General features: G+C 41.4%; 1 protein-coding gene across 1 annotated transcript; it reads left to right on the top strand.

Moving 5' to 3' along the window:
* Positions 1-936: 936 nt before the first annotated feature.
* Positions 937-15,149, top strand: LOC112248439 (BCL2/adenovirus E1B 19 kDa protein-interacting protein 3-like). Its single transcript, XM_024417466.2, has 6 exons — positions 937-1,079; positions 11,095-11,365; positions 11,468-11,549; positions 11,674-11,765; positions 12,075-12,224; positions 12,998-15,149. Exons 1-6 carry the CDS (start codon positions 992-994, stop codon positions 13,044-13,046), a joined length of 732 nt encoding a protein of 243 aa, XP_024273234.1. The 5' UTR covers positions 937-991; the 3' UTR covers positions 13,047-15,149.
* Positions 15,150-16,666: the final 1,517 nt, after the last annotated feature.

Raw genomic sequence — 16,666 nt, 5'->3', positions numbered from 1 at the left:
TGGAATTTTCCAAGCTGTTTAAAGGCACAGTCAACTTAGTGTATAAACCTCTGACCCCTGGAATTGTGATACAGTGAAATAATCTGTCTAAACAATTGTTGGAAAATTTACTTGTCATGTACAAAGGAGATGTCCTAACTGACTTGCCAAAACTATAGTTTGTTAACAAGAAATTTGTGGAGTGGTTGAAAAACAAGTTTAAATGACTCCAACCTAAGTATGTAAACTTCTGACTTCAACTGTATATCTCTGCTGTCAGTTTAGACTAAAACAATACTTGGAGACACCTGAACAAAATAAAATAATACTTTCCTCCATACACTCCTGTCTTCACAACTCTTGTCGAAAGCCACGAAATGTCATTCAGAAGGACCTAATTGCCTTTTTCATAGCAGAGGAAATTAGATAAAGTATATTTCCTGAAGTGACTGGTGGCTTGTCAGGCAGGAGAATGCCCAGGAGAACTTAAATATAATGTATTCACAGGACTCACAACAGAATGCACTTTTTATTTTTGTGAATTTCTTTTATTTGTATGTTTTGTTTTGAGGGACTCTTGATAAAGATTGGGAAATTCTGGGTGATTTAAAAGAAAAAGGAATACAGCAGTTTTAAAGGTTCACAGTATAGGTCTGTTTGCATTTGTCAAACAGAATAAAATACAGTTTAGGTTAATGATTAATAAAGAATGAATAAAATAATTGTAATACGTTTCTGACTTCTTTCACAGTGAGATGACTTGTATAATGTTCTCATATAGGAAAGTGTCTTGTCAATACATACACAAGCACCATTTGAAAATTGAGAAAATAAAGCAAGAGAAGACTATTTAAATGCGAAATACAAGGAATACACATCACAAACAAATGTTTATTTGCGTTGGTGCATATTTTGCACAACAAATTAAAGTTCGTGAAATAATTTGGTGACGTCTCTTCTCAGGTGAGCCAATCATATATGATACGCCTGCGCGCATTGTCGCTTGCGTGTCATGTTGACAAACGCTAAAGACGGAGCTGGCAACATGTCCGCCACTGCTGCTGCTCAGCAAAACAATAACGAGGAGCCTAGCCTAAACGGTAAGTATCACCGACAACCTTTTCGAACAATCAAGAGTTTTGAATACATGTCCACCAAATGTGCTTGCTTTTCATGGTAAATGTTTTTAACAAAACATCGCAAAAGTTGCCTCCTATGTTAGAATTTCTTCTGCTTCCTTAGGGCGGGAGGAGCTCTTAATATTGTTTAAACGTCACCCTTATTGCTCCAATTGATTTACTTTGAATGTTTGAGTGACAGGATTTCAACCAACCATGGAAGGATACCACTGAACTAGTTTGTCTTGGGGCGGGCTTAATCCATATCAAAACATGTCTGAAAAGAAAATTCTAAATGAAATGTGTCGAATCCGAACAAATTCCCTGTTTTAAATAATGTAATGTGTTTACATAACTCCAGCTACTCATAAGCTTTTATGGTTTGAGTTGCACACATTCAGTGCATTGTCGATTTTCTGAATCCACACACAGGCGAATGGAATGCACTCACTAGACAACGTTTTTGCCATGCGAAACACATATTTCTAGACGTTTGCATACAGCATGTCTACGTATGTGCGTTTTCCTGCAGAGAACATGTGCATATAATTATTTTTTTAAATCCAGGAGGTGGGACCAATTCGCTATTATTCGAGTCACAAGCAAGTCACAAATCGAGTTCCAATTAGAACGGGTCAAATACAAGTCGTGCATTCTAAGGGCAAGTCCAGTTGTCACAAGTTTTTTAAATGTAAATTCTCAAGTCAATAAAAAATGTGCTATACGGGCAATGAATTGTTCAAATACAATTGTATTTGTCACATGCGCCGAATACAACCTTACAGTGAAATGCCTACTTACAAGCCCTTAACCGACAATACAGTTTTAAGAAAAGGGGGGGGGGGTCTAATTATTAAGGAACAACAATACAATAACAGTAGCGAGGCTATATACAGGGGGTTCCGGGACACAGTCAATGTGCTGGGGCACGGGTTAGTCGCGGTAATTGATTTAATATGTACATGTTAGGTAGAGGTAAAGTGACTATGCATCGATAATAAACAAGAGTAGCAGCAGCATAAAAATGTGGGGTGGGGTCAATGCAAATATTCCGGATAGCCATTTGATTAACTGTTCAAGAGTCTTATGGCTTGGGGTTGAAGCTGTTCTTAAGAAACCTTTTTGACCTAGAGTGGCTGGAGTCCTTGGCAATTTTTGGGGGCCTTCTGGTATAGAGGTCCTGGGTGGCAGGAAGCTTGACCCCAGTGATGTACTGGGCCGTTCACACTACCCTCTGTGGTGCCTTGCGGTCCGAGGCTGAGCAGTTGCCATACCAGGCGGTGATGCAACCAGTCAAGATGCTCTCGCTGGTGCAGCTGTTGAACTTTTTTGAGGATCTGAGCAACCATGCCAAATCTTTTCAGTCTCCTGAGTGTGAATAGGTGTTGTCGTGCCCTCTTCACGACTGTCCTTGTCTATTTGAGACAACCATACAGCCATTTTCATTATTCTATCTTCAACTCTTCAATTCTATCTTTGTTGTTCATTTTTACTACAAATTCAAATGTGAGCTTTGTAGGTAAATGCTCAATTTCAAGCACTTTTGACATAACAAAATACCAGTAGGCCTATGCTAGTAATTGTTGCTTGATGCCCCATTGCTGGTGAGTTTGCAAGGTAAACAGTTCATAATCTTGATCACCGAACAATTTTTTGATCTGCATATTCATTTATGGCAATCCTCTCTCCATACAATTTGATGTTTACGCTGCACCCGGTCCTATTGCCGTAAAGTAAATCAGCAATCTGTTTGCTAGCGCAAGGAGTTTCTAACTTTTTGACCCCCACAAAGGTGTAGTTCAAAGCTTACGCACAATCACTGCACAGATGTAGCCTGTCATTACAGCCATAAATAGTGATGCATTTTCAAACAACAAGATTTTGAAATTAACAGTGTTTTACACCTGCATTTTGAGATGAGTCATTCAAGTAAGCAGTCAATATCAACTAGGGATATCATGTCACGTTGACCAGATAGTAGCTCATATCCCGCTTAAGGTCTAATACTGCATAAGCTGTTTACATACATGCACCTTTTGATGTCCCGCTCAATGAGTATCCCTCTAACCACAAATAAACAGAATATTCCTCATTTAAGTTCATATGGGTTAAATGGAATAATAACTGATATATGGACACTGACTGTAGGCCTATAACATCTCACATGTAGTCTAATATATTTTCTTGCAGTAAAATTATAAAAGAAATATTAATTTTCTCTCAGGAACAGGATTGGAGAAATGTGATTTCTTTCAGCATCTCTTGAGAGAATGTGTGGGTAATATCTTTGACACTGTTCTGCAAGCAGACAATTTTAACCTTAAAATATGCACCCAGTACGAAACAGAAGTTTTATTAGAAATGTTTTTCTCAAATGTTTTTCTCCTTAAAACTGGTCAAACTGATGACATTTCTCACAGGACCAATTGTTCCACTGTTTTTTTTAAATTACATTTTTACATTTACCCTTTATTTGGCAAGTCAATTAACATGCATGAAACCAAGGCTTTTACGTTTAGAGAAGTCAACAAATGAGAGCGCCTGGGGAATGGAAGTGGTGCTGAGGGCTGCAGGGCCTGGGTTAACCTCTACATCACCAGAGGAACAGGAGGAGGAGGAGGATAAGGCTAAAGGCTAAGAACTTATAACTTACATTTGTTTATCAACTGTAGTTTGATACATGCAGCTTCTCTTCTATTATAATTTGTTGCCCCAGAAGACTAAATAAAGTAGTGCTTACCAGAATAATGTCTTACAACGATAGAATAAATGCATTAGTAATCTAGTTAACACCAGTGAAGTTGTCTGTTTCGTTTAGGGACCGGTGAGAAAAAAGCAATAACTCAAAAACAATAACGTTTGAGCTCCCGAGTGGCACAGCAGTCTAAAACACTGCATCACAGTGCTAGAGGCATCACTACAGACCCTGGTTCAATCCCAGACTATCACAACTGGCCGTGATCGAGAGTCCCATAGAGCGGCACACAATTGGCCCAGCGTCGTATGGGCTAGGGGAGGGTTTGGCCGGGTTAGGCCGTCATTGTAAATATCAATTTGTTCTTAACATTAGAAGCCTCCTCCCAAAGTTTGTTTTATTCAATGCTTTAGCACACACCGCCGACCCTGATGTCCTAGCCGTATCTGAATCCTGGCTTATGAAGGCCACCAAAAATCCTGAAATTTCCATCCCCAACTACAACATTTTCCGACAAGATAGAACTGCCAAAGGGGGCGGAGTTGCAATCTACTGCAGAGAGAGCCTGCAGAGTTCAGTCATGCTATCCAGGTCTGTGCCCAAACAATTCAAGCTTCTACTTTTGCCGCTTGTTATAGACCCCCTTCAGCACCCAGCTGTGCCCTGGACACCATATGTGAATTGATTGCCCCCCCCCCCATCTATCTTCAGAGTTCGTACTGTTAGGTGACCTAAACTGGGATATGCTAAACACCCCGGCCATCCTACAATCTAAGCTAGATGCCCTCAATCTCACACAAACTATTAAGGAGCCTACCAGGTACAACCCTAAATCCGTAACCATGGGCACCCTCTTAGATATCATCCTGACCAACTTGCCTTCTAAATACACCTCTGCTGTTGTCAACCAGAATCTCAGCGATCACTGCCTCATTGCCTGTGTGAATGATGGGTCTGCGGTCAAATGACCACACCTCATCACTGTCAAACGCTCCCTAAAACACTTCAGCGAGCAGGTCTTTCTAATCGACCTGGCCCGGGTATCCTGGAAGGATATTGACCTCATCCTGTCAGTAGAGGATGCCTGGTTTCTCTAAAAGTGCTTTCCTCTCCATCTTAAATAAGCATGTCCAGTCAAAAAAAATGTAGACCTAAGAACAGATACAGCCCTTGGTTCACCCCAGACTGGACTGCCCTTGACCAGCACAAAAACATCCTGTGGCGTTCTGCATTAGCATCGAATAGCTCCTGCGATATGCAACTTTTCAGGGAAGTCAGGAATCAATATAGTCAGTTAGGAAAGCTAAGGCTAGCTTTTTCAAACAGAAATTTTAATCCTGTAGCACTAATTCCAAAAGGTTTTGGGTCATTAACGTCCATGGAGAATAAGAGCACCTCCTCCCAGCTGCCCACTGCACTGAGGCTAGGAAACACTGTCACCGCCGATAAATCTACGATAATGGATTATTTCAATAAGCATTTTTCTACAGTTGGGCATGCTTTCCACCTGGCTACCCCTACCCCGGCCAGCAGCTCAGCATCCTCTGCAGCAACTTGCCCAAGCCCCCCTCCCCATTTCTCCTTCACCCAAATCCAGACAGCTGAAGTTCTGAAAGAGCTGCAAAATCTGGATCCCTACAAATCAGCTGTGCTAAATAATCTGGACACTCCCTTTCTAAAATTATCCACTGAAATTGTTGCAACCTCTCTTACTAGCCTGTTCAACCTCTTTCGTATCGTCTGAGATCCCCAAAGATTGGAAAGATGCCGCTGTCATCCCCCTCTTCAAAGGGGAAACACTCTAGACCCAAACTGTTATAGACCTATATCCATCTTGCCTTGCCTTTCTAAAATCTTTGAAAACCAAGTTAAACAGATCAATAACCATTTTGAATCCCACCGTACCTTCTCCACTATGCAATCTGGTTTCCAAGCTGGTCATGAGTGCACCTCAGCCACGCTCAAGGTCCTAAACGATATCATAGCCGCCATCGATAAGAGACAGTACTGTGCAGTTGTCTTCATTGACCTGGCCAAGGCTTTTGAATGTGTTAACAAACCTCCAAATGAGATTCAATGCCATACAACACACCTTCCATGGCCTCCCAACTTCTTTTAAATGCTAGTAAAACTAAATGCATGCTCTTGAACCGATTGCTGCCTGCCCGACTAGCATCACACCTCTGGATGGTTCTAACTTAGAATATGTGGACAACTACAAATACCTAGGTGTCTGGTTAGACTGTAAACTCTCATTCCAGACTCACATTAAGCATCTCCAATCCAAAATGAAATCTATAATCGGCTTCCTATTTCGCAACAAAGCCTCCTTCACTCATGCTGCCAAATATACCCTCGTAAAACTGATCATCCTACCGATCCTTGACTTCGGAGATGTCATTTACAAAATAGCCTCCAACACTCTACTCGGCAAATTGGATGCAGTCTATCACAGTGCCATCCATTTTGTCACCAGAGCCCCATATACTACCCACCACTGTGACCTGTATGCTCTCGTTGGCTGGCCCTCGCTACATATTCTTCGCCAAACCCACTGGCTCCAGGTCATCTATAAGTCTTTGCTAGGTAAAGCCCGGCCTTATCTCAGCTCACTGGTCACGATAGCAACACCCACCCGTAGCACTGACTCCAGCAAGTATATTTCACTGTTCATCCCCAAAGCCAACACTTCCTTTGGCCGCCTTTCTTTCCAGTTCTCTGCTGCCAATGACTGGAATGTATGTATCAGCTGTCAGAGCAGCTTGGGGGGCTTGGGCACTGTACCTGTAGACAGCCGATCTGTAAATAGCACACCCACCTACCTCATCCCCATATTGTTATTTATACTCTTGCTCTTTTGCACCCAAGTATCTCTACTTGCACCTCACCATCTACACATCTATCACTCCAGTGTTAATGCTAAATTGTAATTATTTTGCCTCTATGGCCTATTTATTGCCTTACCTCCCTACTCTTCTACATTTGCATACACTGTACATCGATTTTTCTATTGTTATTGACTGTATGTTTGTATATGTGAACTGCTTTGCTTTATCTTGGCATTGTCGCAGTTGTAAATGAGAACTTGTTCTCAACTGGCCTACCTGGTTGAATAAGGGTGAAATCAAATAAAATAAATCAGAAACTTGTCTAAATTAGGGGTGAATGTAGCAATTATGCTCTGCGGTTCAGTACGGAGTATCAGCAAAGTGAATTATGGTGGATTGAACTGCGCAGGTAGGTAGTTATTTTTGAAGTGATTTGTTTGACAATCAGATGAAAACATCACACAACACCCAAAAATGCAAAACTCAGCCTGCGCAGACCGTGTAAAGCAACAGTAAACAGGATAAAATGTTCACATGCCACAGTATCCCATCTAAGATCAACATATCCCAGGCATCTTATTTGGGTTCTCATAACCGGCATACAAGCTTTTAATTTTTTTTATTTAAAGGATATGTTTACATGTGTCCACTCAAAAGCAGAATACTTGAGATCCCGAATAATAACGGGATATTGGTTTGCATGTTAACATGGTCATTGTCACTTCTCTGGAGTCCAGAGCAAGCAGGATCATACTTGTAAGAAGCGGTTGTTGCAGGATTGAATGGAAATCATGATCTGTCTTTAGCCATTTTTCTTCCTCACAAATATCTTAATTAGTTTGCCAGAATGCTACATCTTCATCTCAAAAGAATTTGAAGGGTGTGTGATGTTAAAGCTATCTTTAGACGTTATATAGCCAGTACCACCACTGAGGTGTATAATTAACCCACCCAAACTAGGCCTATCTGAAATATGATCAATGAAATCACCAGGTAGCCTATTGTTGTGACAAAGATGTGACTGTAGAAGATTGCTAAATGGTACTTAATATGGATTAATGTAGGGAGGCTACATTAATGGCAGGCAAGTGCTTTCTGGTCACTAATCTGAATATGTGTGCCCGCCTTTGCGCGCCAATGCTGATGATTGGTCAACAGTCAAGATGCACAACTTTTTGGTTCTGAAGCACAGATTAGATGATTTTGAAACGAATTTGGTGCATTTCCGTAGGCCTATGTGACCAGGTTGAATAAGCGAAGGTATAAATATAAAATACAAATGGTAGGCTACACTCTCAACCCACCCAAAACCTTTTCACTGAGCAAGCTCACCTGATCTGTGTTGACTGATAGTTTGCTGGTCCAATTAGAGGGCCCAGTGTGTTTCTCTTTTCTTTTTGGCAAGTGTGATACAGTGGCTGCGTGGAGAGTAATTCACGGAGACTCTATGCCACAAAGTAAGTGACAAAACATTATAAAACCTGGCCAGATAAGTATCCAGTCAAATAAGAGTCCTGAGCATTAAGGCTCCAAGTTATTTTATTTTTTATATCATGTTGAGTCTCAAGTCATCAAATTTGTGGCTCAAGTCACACTCAAGTCCAAGTCATGCGACTCAAGTCCACACCTATCAATTGCCCATAATACTTAGTGATAGGTTAGTGTGTCATCATACCATATCCTTACAAGGCTTTCTCATAATAAGATTGATACTAGATAGGCTTCTCAATGGCTCAATCTAATCAGTAATAAAAATGCTAGGTTTTTTTTTGGTAGGGGTGGTAAATCTGTTTGGGTAGGAACTGTCAAAAGTAAACCTTGCAGATAACGCAATAGGTATATTGTCTACTTCCACCCACAATGACTGCTACTGTATGCTGAACAGTCAATATTGACATGACCATCAGATGCAGTTTCTAAACTGCCCACACAGTCCACGTTGGAGGCACAAGATTATGATGGTATAGGTTTGTATTATCGGTGTCCTTGTATAGTACTTTCTGTTCCTTTTTGTCCCTTTTTATACAGTATGGAGATGCAGGGTGGGTTTCTGGTAGAATGCACAGGGAAAGTCCTAGAAGAGGTTTAGTTAGTTGAATGTTGCTCAGGCGTAACTGGCTAAATAGTCAGGCCCTGTATTTGATGTCCCTGGATTCGATGCTTAGCTTGGTTGCAGAGATTGCATAACTCCCCTCCCTCCTACCCGTACATGGGAGCAGTTTGGATTCCATTCAGGCAGCCTGCTGTTAGAGGCAGTAGCACTATCATTATGAAATGTAGGCTATCATCTGGATAGTGTTGATTTATAGAGAAGCAATCAAATGAAGCAAAGTTATGAATAAGAGGCATATTTTTCAGATGATGGATAGACATAACATCTCTATGCTATGTTTTATAGAATATGCACATTATGTAAGAGCCTAGATTGGCAATGGAACCACAACCTCACTGACAGTGGCATTCAGGCCACCCCTACTAACCTTGTCCCCAGGCTCGAATTAGAGGGAGAGCTGGCTGGTGGATGAGATTACCCCATTACAAGTCCAATTGATGTCCCCAAGAGAGGAAGTCAGGAATGTTTTGCTTAATAGCCGTGGGTGCTTTTTTATGACTGTGAGCACAGACTGAGAGCATGCTTTGTTCCAGTTGCGGCTTAAAGCATACTAGACTTTGAGTCCAGTGCCTTTTTCTAAACTGAAATCTACTGAAGTCTGCTATACTATATATACAAAAGTATGTGGACACCCTTTCAAATAAGTGGATTTGGCTTTTTCAGCCACACCTGTTGCATGGCATACAGCCATGCAATCTCCATAGACAAACATTGAACTGCCAATGGCTTTACTGAAGAGCTCAGTCGCTTTCAATGTTGCACCGTCCTATGCCACCTTTCCAACAAGTCAGTTCATCAGATTTCTGCCCTGCTAGAGCTTCCCCGGTCAACTGTAAGTGCTGTTATTGTGAAGTTGAAACATCTAAGAGCAACAACGGCTTATTCGCGAAGTGGTAGGCCACACAAGCTCACAGCTGGACCGCTGAGTGCTAAAGCACATAAAAATTGTCTATCCTCAGTTGCAACACTCACTACCAAGTTACAAACTGCCTCTGGAAGCAACGTCAGTTGCTTGTTGGGAGCTTCATGAAATGGGTTTCCATGGCCAGGCAGCCGCAAACAAGCCCAAGTTCACCATGTGCAATGCCAAGCATCGGCTGTAGTGGTGTAAAGCTTGCCGCCATTGGACTCTGGAGCAGTGGCAATGTGTTCTCTGGAGTGATGTTTCACTCATCACCATCTGGTAGTCCGAAGGATGAATCTGGGTTTGGTGGATGCCAGGAGAACGCTACCTGTCCGAATGCATAGTGCCAACTGTAAAGTTTGGCGAATGCCCTTTCCTGTTTCAGCATGACAATGCCCCCTTGCACAAAGCGAGGTCCATACAGAAATGGTTTGTCGAGATTGGTTGTGGAAGAACTTGACTGGCCTGCACAGAGCCCTGACTTCAATCCCATCGAACACCTTTGGGAGGAATTGGAATGCTGACGATGAGCCAGGCCTAATCGCCCAACATCAGTGCCAAACTTTACTAATGCTCTTGTGGCTAAATGGAAGCAAGTCCATGCAGCAATGTTCCAACATCTAGTGGAAAGCTTTCCCAGAATAGTGGAGTCTGTTATAGCAGCAAAGGGGGACCAACTCCATATTAATGCCCATGATTTTGGAATGAGATGTTTGAGCACTTTTGGTCATGTAATGTAAGTTTGTTTTTGTTAATGAAGGCAATCATTTCAGTAACATGCACATGCAACCGTAGGTCTACAAAGATCCTCTATTGGTGTCCTTAACATCTAAAACCCATGCATGCATGTCTATTTTTTTGTTTTACAAAATGATTCTGCTTTCATGTATATGGAGTTAGGCCTAATCCTCGGCAGCATAGGGTGGCCATCCACTGACTCTCCTTGTTAACATGCACTGCTGTATGTTCCATACAGTGACTTCATTACACATACTGTGAGTGGCTGAGACAAACAAGGCCAGACCAAGCACAGACTTGTCTCATGCATCTGAGATAAAAAGGTCCTAAACGGTAGAAGGGATGCATTCCTCTGCCAGGGGCTCTCTGCTGTAGACTAAGATGAAATGTAAATGTCTGGATCTCTCTCCGGGCTCAGTGAGTCTTTTTGTGTCATGATGATTTCTCTCTTTGTTGACATTGTAGCTAATTGCAAGCACTTAAAGCAGCTATTTGGTGTTTTCCCCAAGTACCACTGCCTTCATTCTCCAGCTTGCCCATTTGAATTACAATCGTAGCTGCAAGTTCTCTTCTCAAAATGCAATGTTTTTGGTGACGGTGCAGTAAGCCATGCATCGCATTTGAGAACGTCACTTCATCTTTACCATTAGACTTATGTCACTAACATTTGTACTAATACACATACTTCCTCTAAACCCCACTGCCATCTTTGTTTTCAGGGTCATGGGTGGAGCTGGAGATGAATGGAAACAACAGGAACCAGGCCCTGTTGCCAAACTCCACCACACCCTCTCCTGCCCCGGGGAACGGGAATGAGGGGGAGAGTCAGGCCCCTCAGGCCCTGGAGGTGGTGCCAGAGGAGGTGGAGGAGAGTCTGACAGCGGCGCTGGAGCATGTGCCCTCATCCTCCTCTATCCACAATGGAGACATGGAGAAGATCCTGCTGGACGCCCAGCACGAGTCCAGCCAGAGCAGCTCCTCCTGCGACAGGTAAGGGAGTGTCATGTTTTTTGTGTACTCCCTAAACTCTGTCCTCCATGTTGAGGTGTTTGTATAATTTGTGTATTCATTTCCTCCTGTGTTGCACCTCAGTCCTCACAGACCTCCCAGTCCAGATCAGGATGACGGCCAAATCACCTTTGATGTGGAGATGTCCAGTCGGAGAGGGAGCCAGGTACAACAACCCAGCCTGCCCTCATGTCTCTCTTCCTCCATCCATGCCCCTGTCTACACTGTTACACTATAGGCATACAGTAATTCTCTGTTCACATGTGCTCTCTCTCTCCCCCCATCTGCAGTTAGAGGAGGAAGGTCCAGAGAAAAACAAAGAGGATATCATGGTGAACAAAGTTGCAGATTGGTCCAGTCGGCCTGAAAACGTTCCACCCAAGTAAGGAGACACACGGCACACTCTAACACAGTGTTGGGCAAACTACGATCCGGCCCGCGAGCCCATTCAATCCAGCCGGCGAGCCCATTCAATCCAGCCGGAGGGAGATATAAAGTATAAACATAGAAAATGTAGAAATTACAATGTCCATATATATAAGGCCTTTAAAGTTTTCCCACCCCTGTTCTAACACAAAACTGCTAGCCTAAATCATAGCAAAAATAGACGAATGCCAATTTTCTGTGGGATAACAATGCAATTTGTTTCAAGATGGTGAACATGTTCAGTGATTTTTGTTTTTTTTTGTAGGGAGTTCCACTTCCGTCACCCCAGACGCTCAGTATCCCTAAGCATGAGAAATAGTGGAGCCATGAAGAAAGGGGGTATCTTCTCTGCTGACTTCCTCAAAGTCTTCATCCCTTCCTTACTGCTATCTCACATTCTTGCCCTTGGCATTGGGTGAGTGACTGTTCCATCTTACACAACTAGCAAATCAAATGGATATGTGAGTATTTGTTGTCTGCTGTTGAATCTTTTTCATTAGTGCTGAGCGATTAGTGCTTTTTTGTGATCTGTTCGATTATACATTTTTTGATTTTGCCCTATCACAATAAAACAATTAAAAGTCCCATGGTAGTGACTGCCCATTATTACTTATTAACCATAATTTTTCACATTACGTTAGTTGTGTATTACATTAGTTTTATTTGATAACTTGAAATGATATAATAAAGTAATCTTATTTCTCTAGAGCTGCTGCATATGCTGTCTGACAATCACTTTTGTATTTCTTAAATAAGGCATACTTTTATGACTGCTGAATACCAAACTATCAATCACTTAGATCATGTCTTCAGGTAGACATACCTTTGCAAAGCAACAGCTGCTCTCTATATCCCCTCACGATCGTGCATTCTTCTGCCTCTTCTGTAGCAGGCATAAGAGACTGGACAAGGTAGATGGATGCGCAATGGATTACGGTCATTGTAGTTGATTACCATGTTTTTGCACTAAACAATGTGGAATATTGGCCTGTTGGAAACTACAACTCCCTACTACATCACACAGTTCAGGCTGGGTCTGAATTACCTTTAGAGAAAATGTTCAATGTGCGCATTGAGCTCACAGAAGGAAAAACGGAATAAAATGAACCATTGTTGCTCAATTAGCTTTTTTAAAAAACTGTCAGTTAATCGCTCAGCATTGTCATGCTGTACTTATTGTCTCCTTAGGGTCTACATTGGGAAGAGACTCTCCACGCCTTCCACCACCTCTTTCTAAACCCAAAGTGAAGCAGCACCTGGAAGTCGCATCAAAATTATCCTGTTGACTAGTTGTTACAATGTCTTCATGTGCTTAAATGTCCTCTTTTCCTCTGCATGCAATGGATGCAATCTCCTTTCAACTGTTTTTTTCCCCCTTTTTAGTTATTTGTACCACTATCTGACAATGACTTACCCAAGTTTTTTGATGTAGCATGCTTTTGGAGGGTTCATAATTCATAAATGACTGGGAACCTTTTACCTTTTGACACAGATTGGCTTTGAACAGTAATGACCACTAGCAGCACATAATAGCTAACAGCACCTACCTCAATCTGAGTGTTGTACTTCTGGACAAAATGATTCCTCAAAAGCTGTCTATACTGTACTGCACAAACACTGTGACTGGTATTGGATGGCACAGGGCCTGAAGGTTTGGGAATTTCTCTTAGATTTCTACACAGATTACTTGGCTTAGACCTAGAGATTGTGCTTTGCGAAATCAAGAATTCCTCTACTGCTCCCTACTCCAAGTCAGTAAATTTCATGGTGACTTTTACCTGAACCAAAATAAGCTACATATCTGCAGTACGTCTTTCAATTGGCATTGAGAATTGCAGTAACTGTGAATCAAGTGGTATTGTTGTTCGGATTTGTTATTTTATTACATGGTTTGGAATAATATTCAGCCCAGACTTATCAATTAAGGAGAAGTTTGCTTTTAATTCCAGCCTATTCTAGTTATACCTAATTTGTGTCATTTAGTAGCCCCAAATAATTTTCTCTGAAGGTGGTCTCTTGGTGAAAGGGTGTGAATAGTGATGCTAGTAGCTACTGCAGATTTCCATTGATTAAAAGGAAAACATCCCAGTAGATAGATGCAGAAAGAATAGTACATCTAAATGCAGTACAGGGTAAAGTACGGGGTAAGGGAAAGTTTGAATGAAGACTTTGTGTACAGTAGTTTATACCAATATACACAACCTGCCTGTTGTTCAACAACTCATGTGTCAATGCCACGCATTCTTCCTTTTGTTTTTCATATCTAATTTATTTTCTCCAAGCTGATTCTATAAACCTTTTGAATGTAAGTTAACACGCCCTCAGTGTATAGGTCCAGCCACCATACAGAGTAGGATGTATTGGTGGAATGATGTTATAACTGGCCACAAATAATTCAGTTTTGTTTCCTTTTGGTACACAAAATGACTACTGCATAGTGCCAAATATAGATTTATTTTAATCTCAGCGCTTTCATTGCAAAGGTAACACGCACAGTGATTTCTCAACTATTGGACAAGTTTAACTAACACAAACAGTTTCATGCACTCATATCTCCAGTCCTGATAAGTCACCTACCTGGTTTTGACATGTCCTCCGGTGAACATTTTGTGTATGCATGAAATATGTTTCCATTCCCCATAGGCATACATTTCCATAAAGCAGACCATATGTAAGTAATGATTTTGGGATAAATCTTTAACAATGACCTATTTGGTACTGAAATAATTTAATGAAATCTGATAAAGGACCCTTTTTCTTTTTTTTGCAATAGTAAAAAGCTTTTTTTTTCATACACTAAGTAATTATTCTCACAGCGTGCGATAGGAACTCCTGAGAAAGTATTTTTACAGAACCAGCACTCCACCCCTGCTTCGTTATTTAGGGTTTTGTTTTTTAACTTTGGGGGGGAAGGGTGAGTGGACAATGGGGATAGATGTGATGATTGTAGTAGGGTTCTTTTTTTTGAGTGGGATTGTTTTTTGTGCCTCTGTTCTTGGTTTGTGCCAACTCAAAGTAACTCCCATTGCATGCATGCCTTTAGCTTGTAATTGGCATTGATTAACTTATTATCATTCATGAGATGCCAAAGGCTGTCACAGCTTTCATTTAATATTGTCAAGTCCATCCTGTATCTAACGCAGAAGAAGTATGTGCATTATCATTGGTTTCATTTTTTTTCTTTGATAATCCAAAATATAAACTGAAAGATACTTGGTCTTTTCCTTCTTGAACATGTTTTGTTTGTGATATTGATTCTAGTAGCAAGAACTTTCAGCCTTGTTTGATAGTTTTTCCAATTTGATGAAAATCTGACATTAAAATGAGAAATTAACCGCAATTCACTCCAATGTGGTTTTTGAATGGTGAAAACGGATATAACAGAAATGCATTGTAAAACATTGTCAACAGAAGAGGAAGGTGGGTGATGGATTAGTGTCAAGTACTCTGTATCTTGATGCATGAAAAGTAGAAACAATAGGCAGTGGCAGAGGTGTTTCACATTAATTGGCAGATGTTTATTGAACCTAGACAGCGACTGGGTAGATGTAACAGTACCGTCTCTCCATATTTTCAAACAGTGACGCACTAAATCGATAATATGGTCAAATGAACCACTTTGCATTGATCTGAATATCGGTGAAGGGTTGTAGATTATTGTTGCAAGCAAGGTTTATTGCTGTTATCTCTGACTTGAATAATTTAAACAATGTCAGGTCAACCCTTTTACCAAGTTACTTAGCAGTTGAGGTTTAGAGGAAATATTGTGTAAATAGAAAAGTACTATATTAAGATGTCTGTCCTCTTAGCCTCAGCATGCTGTCTCTAAATGAATGCTTACGTTTTTCTCTGTGTATGCCGAAACACTGTTTTGTAAGGAACAGATCCCTCTTGGTTCATCCCATTAATTCATGTTGCTATGATAAATACCGCTTTTAACCCATGGTAACAGAGGAGAGGTTTGGGGATTTCAGACATCTCGATTGGCTTACAGCAGATGTTCTGTTGTTAAAAGAAGTGGTACAGTGCATTCGTAAAATATTCAGACCCCTCGACTTTTTCCACATTTTGTTACGTTACAGCCTTATTCTAAAATGGATTAAATAGTTTCCCCCTCAATCTACACACAATACCCCCATAATGACAAAGCAAAAACAGGTTTTTAGATTTTTTGTTGCACATTTTATTTAAAATAAACTGAAATCACATTTACATAAGTATTCAGACCCTTTACTCAGTACTTTGAAGCACCTTTGGCAGCAATTACAGCCTTAAGTCTTGGGTATGATGCTACAAGCTTGGCACACCTGTATTTGGGGAGTTTCTCCCATTCTTCTCTGCAGATCCTTTCCAACTCTGTCAGATTGGATGGGGAGAGTCGCTGCACAGTCAGGGCTCTGGAGCAGGCTTTCAAGGATCTCTGTATTTTTCTCCATTCATCTTTCCATTGATCCTGACTAGTCACCCAGTCCCTGCCGCTGAAAAACATCCCCACAGCATGAGGCTGCCGCCATGCTTCACTCTAGGGATGGTGCCAGGTTTCCTCCAGACGCTTGGCATTCAGGCCAAGGATTTCAATCTTGGTTTCATCAGACCAGAGTATCTTGTTTCTCATGGTCGGAGTCCTTTTGGGTGTCTTTTGGAAAACTCCAAGTTGGCTATCGTGCTTTTTACTGAGTGGCTTCTATCTGGCCACGAGCATAAAGGCCTGATTGGTGGAGTGCTGTTGATTGTTGTCCTTCTGGAAGGTTCTCCACATAGGAGCTCTGTCAGAATGACTATCTGGTTTTTGGTCACCTCCCTAACCAAGGCCCTTCTCCCCTGATTGCTCAGTTTGGCTGGGCTGCCAGCTCTATG

Source organism: Oncorhynchus tshawytscha, linkage group LG04 (assembly GCF_018296145.1).
Source record: "Oncorhynchus tshawytscha isolate Ot180627B linkage group LG04, Otsh_v2.0, whole genome shotgun sequence".
In the NCBI taxonomy this organism is placed as follows: domain Eukaryota; kingdom Metazoa; phylum Chordata; class Actinopteri; order Salmoniformes; family Salmonidae; genus Oncorhynchus; species Oncorhynchus tshawytscha.
This window is presented reverse-complemented; position numbering and strand designations above follow the sequence as displayed.